The following is a 9779-nucleotide window of genomic DNA, read 5'->3' on the forward strand; positions in this document are numbered from 1 at the left end:
CCCTTACTGAATGGGGGAGGCAACCTTGTGACAGAGGATGCAGAAAAAGCTGAAGTGCTCATTGCCTTCTTTGCCTCAGTCTTCACAGGCAAGGTCAGCTCCCAGACTACTGCACCGGGCAGCACAGTTTGGGGAAAAGGTGAGCAGCCCTCAGCGGTGAAAGAGCAGGTTAGGGACTATATGTGTACAAGTCCCTGGGACTGGATGGGATGCACCCAAGGGTGCTGAGGGAATTAGCTGATTTGATTGCAGAGCCACTGGCCATCATCTCTGAAAACTCATGGAGATCAGGAGAGGTCCCAGATGATTGAAAAAGGGCACACATAGTGCCCATATTTAAAGAAGGGGAAAAGGAGGATCCAGGGAATTGCAGACCAGTCAGCCTCACCTCAGTCCCTGGAAAAATCATGGAGCAGGTCCGCAAGGAATCTATTTCTAAGCATTTGGAGGAGAAGGCGAGTAGGAACGGTCATCATGGGTTCACCAGGGGCAAGTCATGCCTGACCAGCCTGATTGCGTTCCGTGGCAAGGTGACTGGCTCTGTGGATGCATGGAGACCAGTAGATGTGATATACTTTGATTTTAGCAAGGCCTTTGATGCAGTCTCCCACAGCATTCTCCAGGACAAGATAAGGAAGTATGGGCTGAATGAATGGACTGTAAGGTGGATAGAAAACTGGCTGGTGCATCTGTCTCAGAGAGCAGTAGTCAATGGCTCAGTGTCTAGTTGGCAGCCAAGGTCAAGTGGAGTGCCCCAGGGGTTGGTCCTGAAGCCAGTTTTGTTCAATACTTCATCAGTGACCTGGAAGATGACATAGAGCGCACCCTCAGCAAGTTTGCAGATGACACCAAGCTGTGGGGGGGAGTAGTAGATATGCTGGAGGGCAGGGCTAGGATTCAGAGTGGCATAGATAAATTGAAGAATTGGGCCAAAATAAATCTTATGAGGTTCAGAAAGGACAAGTGCAAGGTCCTGCACTTAAGATGGAGTAGTTCCATACACCAGGACAGGCTGTGGGCTGAGTAGCAGGGCGTCAGCTCTCCAGAAAAGGACCTGGGGATTACAGTGGAAAATAAGCTGAATATGAGCCAGCAGTGTGCCCTTGTTTCCAAGAAGTGTGTGTGTGTCTGTGCCTGCCCATGTAACTGGGGTTGGGAATATCATACCTGTATCATACCTGCCTCTCTCTCACACTCCAACAACCTTTCTGTCTTCTGTTACTGAGCTCTTCCCCTGGGCTGCAGGGCCCTGCTTCTTTTATATCATGACAAGAGTATGGGATCAGACAGAGGTAAGAAACATGGGGTCCCCAATGTAGGCAGAAGAGTGCTGAAAAGAGATGGGGTGATAGATGCAGGAAGCTCTGAACAGGGCTTTCATTGGAGATTTAGACGGGGATTTAGCCATTGGATGGGAGATGAAGAAAGGGTGTTAGAAAGACCCTGGCTCCATGGAGCATATTCAGACACCAGCAGGAGCAGGAGCTGGGAGAAACTAAGAAGCCAAAGGAGGGTAGGCCTCCAGATCTCATGCTCCTGTGTTGAGGCAGGCAGCTGCTCAGAAGGGCAGTGGGGGTGAGAACTACCCTTCTTCAGAGATAATCATCATCATAATGATAATGGTGATGCAGAGGGTGGTGATAGTTTTTCTTGAGAGCAAGAGTAAACCTTCCTAGGGGTCTGCATCAGGCTCCTGTGGTTGCAGAGGGCTGTGGGTCAGACCTGGGCTCAGGTTCAAGTGGCATGAGAGCACTTCCACCCTCCCTGCCCCCCTACCCCACCCCGGGCTCTTGGCTTCTGGCTGGGAGAGCAGAGGAAGGGCCTCAGCTGTCCTGGTGGGTTTTTGTTAGAGCAGGTCTCTGCCTTCAGTCACTGTGTCCTTGGCACAATAATACAGGGCTGTGTCTTCTGCCTTCAGGCTGGTCATTTGCAGATGCACCAGGCTGCTGGGGTTGTCCCTGGATATGGTGAATCACCCTTTTACTGTGGAAGAATATTTTATATTCGTTCCACTGGGACCACTAATGTAGGCGACCCACTCCAGTCCTTTTCCAGGAGCTTGGCGCACCCAGTGCATAGTGTTGCCACTGAAATCAGCTCCAGACCATTTACAGGAGAGGCGCAGAGATTCTCCAGGCTTCTTCAAAGCCCCTCCAGACTCCACCAACTGGACCTCAGCCTGAACCCCTGGAAATACAGGAAAGGATGCAGAATTGTGGCTAATGAGCCAACCCTAGAGTCTGTGCTTGGTTTCAGGAAAGGGAAGTTACCTGTGCAAAGTGCTGCAAGGAGGAAGACATGAAGCCAGAGCATCCTGATGAGTTGGAGGGAGTGATCAGATGGAGAGGATCTCTGGTGTGTCCTCCGGGGTGTCTGGGGGTTGTTCTGTCCCAGAGAGTGTGTGATCGGGCTCTGAGCTCTGCAGAGTCAGGGCACTCAATGGTTTTAAGCAGGAAATTGGGTCACAGCATTTGCATGTGCTCATTTTATAAGTGTACTTTGCAGATCTCCCTGAACACAGTGATAGTCTGCCTAGTCCTTAACAGAAGTTTTGAAAGCCAAGGGGCTTCGAAGCCTAAAGAGGCAGGTAAAGATTTTGGAACTTGCTTGAATGGAAGATTCTTTTCTTTTTTACCTGGGTGAATCCTTTCAAAGCAAGTGAATCCCCTTCCCTCCAAGGAATGACTCCTTCCCTGAGATGGTTTTATAGATGTGGATGTGGGCAGTGAGGCATGGATCCATGCCATCTCCTGCTGGATTAAGTCCTGGACTCTGAGAGTTGCTTACTTCATTCAAAAGACCACAATTCTGGGATAGAAGTGGCAACTGTTTCATAAGAGTCAAGGACACTCTTGAAAAAACAAAGTCTGAACAAGCAGTTATACAGCTGTCTGTGTCGGGAAAGAGAACCTGCAAATGCTGCACAATCTGTCACAGTTGGGGAGAACATGGTTCCAGGTGATAAGTGTTGTACCTTGAACCTTTGAAGGAAATGGGGGGGGGGGGGGGGGGGGCAAAAATGGGAAACAAATGGGAGGAAAGAATATCCATATCATTCTCAACATCTTTTCCCCAAGTAGTTAATAGTGTCTACATTGCCTTTGGCTCTTGGGCAGCCCCTTGGGATGCTGTTGCATTGCATTTATGGACAGTATTTTCCTTCCACAACCCACATTTTGGATTCAGGCACTGAAGAGCAGAAGCCCATAGCAGCACAAGTGCAGCCCTGCTCTGGGGGGGTGTCATTGGCCTTGCTACTTACAGCTCTCCTGCAGGCTGTGATCTGTGACCAATGCCTCTAAGGAACAAATTGTGTTAATTCAAGAATCTAAATATTATCCTCAGTACTTGAGTTTTAGGTACCCAGGCTGTACCCTCCTGGCTTTTCAGCTGGCTTTGCATTAGTCTGCCCTGGCCATGGAGCTCTTTGAATTCACTTTGAATTCCGGGCACTTGGAATGACTGAAAATGAGGCCTCAACATGCTCTGGAGATGCTGATCACTATGTTTAGTTAGTGCATTGAGAATGATGAAGTTAATTAAACCCTGGGCCCATCTTACCTAGTGTCATAGTTGTCAGGACATGGACTAAGAGCCCCCATTCATGGATCTACAGTCTTCCTCCTGTTCTCCTTTTGCCCTACGCCCTGAAACATGAGTCTCCATGTTCTATGACCGGCTTCTGAGGGCACATTCTTGGTGGGGTAGGAGAGTCATGCTAATGCACAGGTTGCTGAAGTTGAAAGGTATTTCCATGGCTGTCTATGGGCAAGGACTTTCAGGTGAGAGCCATGGAACTCCATCCTTGAGGCCCCTCTGAAATGCCCAGCTCTGCCCTGTATCTCCAGGTGCAGCCAAGTGGGGCACATTGAGTAACTCCATGCTCTGAATTTCTGAGGAATACAACCTTCCCAGAAGAGAGGCATTCTTGTTTCTGAAATGACTCTGATCTATACCTTGGTGTCCAGTGCTGGTCTTATTAATTCACTCTTTAACTGTTGACTTTGTGAAAGGCTTATAAGGACTAATGAGCTTCTTTGGGGCAAGCAGTATATGGCAGGCTTAGCTTTTCACCACTGAGAACAGTTTTGGTTCATGCTATTACAGGGCCCCTACGTCAGCTGTATGTGCACTGATTAATGACTGTATTGATTCATACTTGGCAAGGGCTGCAGTGTGCACCTTGTCAGCGCAGGAGATGGAGTGACCCCCAGAGCAGTGGCTTCCGCCTGGCCTGCACTTGTGGGAAGCTCCTGGGTGCCTCTGCAAGGTTGGAGAGCAATTCCAGCCCATCCAGGACCTGGCTACCTGGGAAGAACCTGCTTCCCTTTTATGTGCAGCCCCTGTCCAGCTCCGTGTCAATGTGGGGTTGTCTAAATATGGCTCTTTTAAGTGGGATTAGCCTAAAATTGCCACTTTTAAGGCACACTAAGGCCAGTCTCCACATGTAAACACCCTTAATGCACCCTGAAATGGTGATTTTAGGTTAATCCTGACAATATTTCATACCTACTTAAAGCAAGTACCAAATTTAAGCTGGCATAGCTAAATTACTTTAGTCCACATGTAGACGCTTAATGAGCATTAACATGGTGTGCGTCAGTGGATACCCTCTTACTCACTGTGTGTCTGGATAGTCTCTTACTTACTATGTGTCTAGATACCCTTTTACCCACACAGCTGTGCTTGTCAGCCAGAGGAGAATAGGTTGGAGTTATCCAGTGAACCAGCTGTGGCAATGAGGACTGGTTGGGCTGTGGGAGGTCACTGTGCCTGCTTTGCTGAGAGAGCCTGTCCTGATGCTTTCTGCCTCTGCCTGGTTCTCAGCACCTTCCCACCAGATCAGGGGAGAGTCTTCTCCTGAAGGAGTCACTGGGCCCATCGGTTACCTTGTGGGCACAGAGCCCCAAGGTTTTGTTCAGTGTCTCCTTGGAAGCTTCATGTCCAGGCCATGGATTATGATTTGATGCTGGAGAAGCGCAGCCCTGTGCTTGCAACTTAGTGCTCACAGGACAGTGAGGGATTCAGGACCCGGGTCAGGAAACTGGTGTCAGACTTAGGGCTCTGTTCATCATCAGTCTGTGCTTGCATGCATTCTGGATTCTGCATGGTGGTCTTTCCCTTCTGTTTCTGGGCGAATGCAGACAGGTTTTTGTGGGAGAATGGAGTATTAGGGCAGGACTCCTGGACTCAATTCCAGGTCTGGGGTCTTAGAAGCTCTGTTGCACTTGAGGTCAAAAGGAGTTTAGCCCATATGCAGCAGAAGCTGGTTCTGGCTCCTAATGAAGCAGTTAAAAGGGCCAAGCTGGATCCCAGAATTTCACAGTGGGTGCTTAAACATTTCAAGGCCTGGTGCTCATGCCCAGGACCTTTCACTAGGTAACCTGTTGTAGAGCAGTTCAGGAAGAGGATGACCAGCCCATGGAAGCACAGGCAAGTGTTGTCTAACAAGCCCCCCACCTCCATTTATAGTATAGTCCTCCAGCTTCAGGCTGCTCATATGCAAATAGCAATGGTGCTGGGTTTGGACTGGCAGCAATATTGGTGGCAAGTGTGCCTGAAGGTGTAGCCAGACATGTTTATTTCTTTGGTTTTTTCCAGGGCCTGACTCCTCCCCAGCAGCTTAGCATGCTGCTTCTTTCCCTGAAGTGGGTTTTTGCTGTGTTTAGCTGAGAGCAAATCAGGATGATCAAGAGCCCCTGGGTAAGCAGGACACCTGGCTGCTTTCTGTGGGGTTTTTGCCTTGCTCTAGATGCTGTTTGTCTCACTGTGCGATGAGCACAGTAATACATGGCAGTGTCATCGGTCCTCAGGCTGCTCAGCTGCAGGAAGACTGTGCTGGTGGAGGTGTCCTTGGAGATGGTGAACCGGCCCTGGAAGCCCTGGCCATACCAAGTGCCATCAGAGCTGGGGTTGATCTCTCCTACCCACTGCAGTCCCTTCCCAGGTGGCTGACGTATCCAGTACATGTTGGTGCTGGTGAATGTGTAGCCAGAGGTTTTACAGCTCAGCTTTGCCGACTCTTCAGGTTTCTTGACTTCTGCTCCAGACTGGGTCAGCTGGATCTGGGAGCTGCCACCTGCCAGTAAAATATCCTAAAATCCTGATCATGATTTCTTTTTTTCTTGCTCCTGCAATGATGTCTTTGGTTCTTTTCCCCCTGTTATGAACTCTCTGTAGGCATTAATGCTTTGATGCACATAACAGTGCAGGGCCGTACAGCAATATTCTGGTGCCCGTTTCTTTGACAGGAAAATGATGTATGGAGTAGAAGGAAGGGCACTTCCCAACTAAAACTGATGGCATTTTGGCCGGTTAGTCCACTAAACAGAGTCAAGTCCCCTGAACTCCTGGCCCCCAGGCCCTAGCTCTTAACCATGAGACTCTCCTTCCTACCTCAGCCCTGCCTCACTAACCAGGTATCTGCACGTCCCCTGCACTTACCTGAGCAAGCCGCCAGGAAGAGGAGCAAACCCAGCCCTGTCCTGCCCATGGCACCCTGAACCTTGGCAGACTGTGCAGACTCTGACCTCTCTGTCTTTCACTGATGGCAGGTTCTCAGTGCTCAGGGAAGAGCCGCTCTCCTTTATCAGGAAGGGATCCTGTCTCCTTTGCATATAGTCATCACTAATCATTTGCATGAACCTGAGCTGCACCAGTTCCTGCAAATAAATAACTCCAGAGCCCCAAGGAGTAAAATGTTAGAGGGAGGCTTGATCACTGCAGCCAACTCTAGGTCCTGATTCAGTATAGCCCAGATTGTGTTGGACTTGGATGGAACTAAGCAAGGAGCTTGAAGGACAAGAATTAGACCCTGTTTCCAGGGGTGCTCAATATGGGGTTGGGGGGTGGGGGTGGGGAAGAGGGTGGACTGAAATGTAATCCCTGTGCTGTTATGTCATTGTTACTGCAAATACTTTACTTTATAACTATTAGAATTAGTTACTATTAGGATCCCAGAGAAAGCACTTGGCAAATTTCAGCCTCACTGTTCTGCAGAGAATGAAATCTGCAGCACTTTTTACAATGTTTCTCTTGATTTTTAGCATGAGACTTGACCACCACCATGTGGCTGTGCTCTTTTATTATGTGGATAAAATCAGTCTTACCCTGGGAATGTCTTCCTTTTAATCTACCAGCAATTGGACTCTGATCTTTTGTCAATGAGGAAAAGGTCAGGGATTTTGGTTTCTGTTTTTGGTTTTTTTTTTGGGGGGGGGGGGGGGGGGGGTTAAATTATTTTAATTATGGAAGATGTCATGGTGATGAAGCATCCTTGGAGGAGCTCCCTTAGAACCTGGCAAATCTCCCGGTCTTTATAGGCTCCCCGTTATGAATTTGTATGCCACCACAAGGTCCCCTCTCAACCTTCACTTGGAGAGGCTGAAAAGGTTGAGGTCCCTTAGCCTTTCCTTGTAGGGCCTTCCCTATAGGCCTCCAATCAGATGAGTAGCTCTTCTCTGGACCCTTTCCAGGTTGTCTGCATCCTGCTTGAACTACAGCATCCAGAACTGGACACAGTACTCAAGTTATGGCCTGACGAGTGCTGCGTAGAGAGCGAGAATCACCTCCCTGGACCTGTTTGTGAAGCACCTACGGATGCACAACAAGGTGCGATTGGCTCTGCTGACTCCTTCATCGCATTGACAACTCATGTTCATCCTGGAGTCCACAGCGACTCCAAGATCTCTTTCTGCCTCAGTGGAGCTGAGAAGGTCGCCCCCCAGCCTATAGGTATGATGGCAGTTTTTCCTCTCTAGATGCAGCACCTTGCACTTGTCCTCATTGAATTGCATCCTGTTATTCTCTACTCACTTCCCAAACCTGTCGGAGTCAGCCTGGATCTGGTTCCTCTTTTCCAGGGTGTTAACTTCACCCCATATTCTGGTGTCATCTACAAATTTGGGCAGGGTGCTTCCCACCCCGTCGAGATCACTGATGAAGATCTTGATCAGCACCAGCCCCAGAACTGAGCCGTGAGGGAAGTGGTGCTGGCTCCTACCCTGGGAGTCTTTAAGAAGTGGCTTGATGCCTACCTGGCTGGAGTCATTTGATCCCATTTTTCCTCCTGCCCAGGCAGGGGGTCGGACTTGAAGATCTACAAGGTCCCTTCCAACCCTACTTCTATGATTCTATAAGACACAGGCAAAAAACTCATTGAAGAGCTCTGCCTTGTCCCTGCTATCTGTTACTAAGCCCCCCTGCCCATCTTGTAGGGGTCCTATGCTACCCTGAACCCTCTTTTTGCTCCCAGTGTACCTAAAGAAGGACTTTTTATTGTCCTTAATCCCTGCCACTAGCCTGAGTTCTAGAGCTGCCTTGGTCTTCCTGACTGACTCCCTACAGATGCAGGCCAAGGAAGATTACTCCTCCTTGCTAGCTACCCCCTGCTTCCATTTCCTGTATGCTACTTTTTTTGCCCTTAATGTATCCTTGATGAACTTTGTGAGCCAAAGGGGCTTCCTAGCCCCTTTCCCCCCTTTTCTCTGCCATGGGATTGTCTCACTCTGAGCCCAAAGAATGGTATCCTTAAGGAATGACCACCCCTCCTGGACCCCCAAAACATTTAGGCTCTTGGTTCCTAGTACCCTGCTAACCAATCCCCTGAGCCTATTGAAGTCAGCCTTTTTAAAGTTTAGCACCTGTGTCCTGCTAGGTATAGTTCTCGCCCTTCTCTGGATAGTGAATTCTATCATTTGGTGATCGCTCTCCCCTAAGTTGTCTTGAATCTGCAGGTCCCCCACCGGGTTGTCCCCTGTGGCCAACACCAAGTCAAGCAAGGTGTTACCCCTGGTGGGCTTCCTTTCCTCCTGTGTTAGGTAGAGGTCCTGAGTGCAGGTTAAAAATCTGTGTGAACAGTTACATGTAACTGGCTGTTCCTCCCAGCATATGTCTGGGTAGTTAAGTTCCCCCATGACTATCATGTTACTAAACCGCCCAGCCTCTGACAGCTGTCTGGAAAATTCCCCATCTAGCTCATCCTCCTGGTGCAGAGGCCTGTAGTAGACCTGCACCACCAGGTCCCTTTCCTCCTGACCCCCTTGGATCCTAACCCACAGAGTCTCTGCTTGTCCATCCTCTGATCCCAATTTGATTAGGAAAGATGTGTTCTTTGACAGAGAGAGCAACACCCCCTCCATTTTTCCCTTCTCTATCTCTCCTGTGCAACCTATAGCCCTCTATTCCTACCACCCAGTCATGAGTAGAGTCCCGCCAGGTTTCCATTAGACCCAGTAGGGCAAAGTTACTGCTCGCAAGCAAGAGTTCTAGATCCTCATGCTTGTTTCCCATGCTCCTGGCATTTGTCTGCTCTGGGCACACAGGAGACCTCACATCTCATGGAATCAGTTTGACAGATGGGCCCCTCTGTTCTTCTCAGGATGGAGTCGCCTATGATGAGCACCCGGTGTCTCCTCTTCCTCTGGGTGTTCTGGCCTCCTCCAGTCTGTGCTGTGCGTGGAGTGGCCTCCTCTCCCGGGGTTTCCTCCTCCAATGTTGCCAGGGCCTCATACCTGTTCCCCAGCTGGACCGGGGGAGCTGATACTGCACCACCGTGAGCAGCCCTGGCTCTGGAGGGAACCTTCTGCCATTCCGCTGTGGGTGGCACCGCCCAGGGTGCTTCTGCATCTGGTGCTTGGCCCTGCAGAGAATGGAAATACCCATCAGTTTAATCCTCTGCCTCCCTGATCCCCCTCAGCCTACTAACCTCTGCCTGGCGCTCCCTCACTTGCCCCTCCAAGGCCTGAAGAAGGGCAGTTGTGGGGCAGGTGGGGAGACTC

At 49.8% G+C, this 9779-nt stretch overlaps 1 gene segment (V, D, J or C); it reads right to left on the minus strand.

Moving 5' to 3' along the window:
• Nucleotides 1–4998: 4998 nt before the first annotated feature.
• LOC106723294 lies at nucleotides 4999–6545 on the minus strand. The segment is given in 3 exon segments: nucleotides 4999–5130; nucleotides 5769–6079; nucleotides 6445–6545. Coding segments are annotated over 3 exon segments (492 nt in total).
• Nucleotides 6546–9779: the final 3234 nt, after the last annotated feature.

The sequence above is a fragment of the Alligator sinensis genome, unplaced genomic scaffold (genome assembly GCF_000455745.1).
Source record: "Alligator sinensis unplaced genomic scaffold, ASM45574v1 scaffold2121_1, whole genome shotgun sequence".
Taxonomy (NCBI): domain Eukaryota; kingdom Metazoa; phylum Chordata; order Crocodylia; family Alligatoridae; genus Alligator; species Alligator sinensis.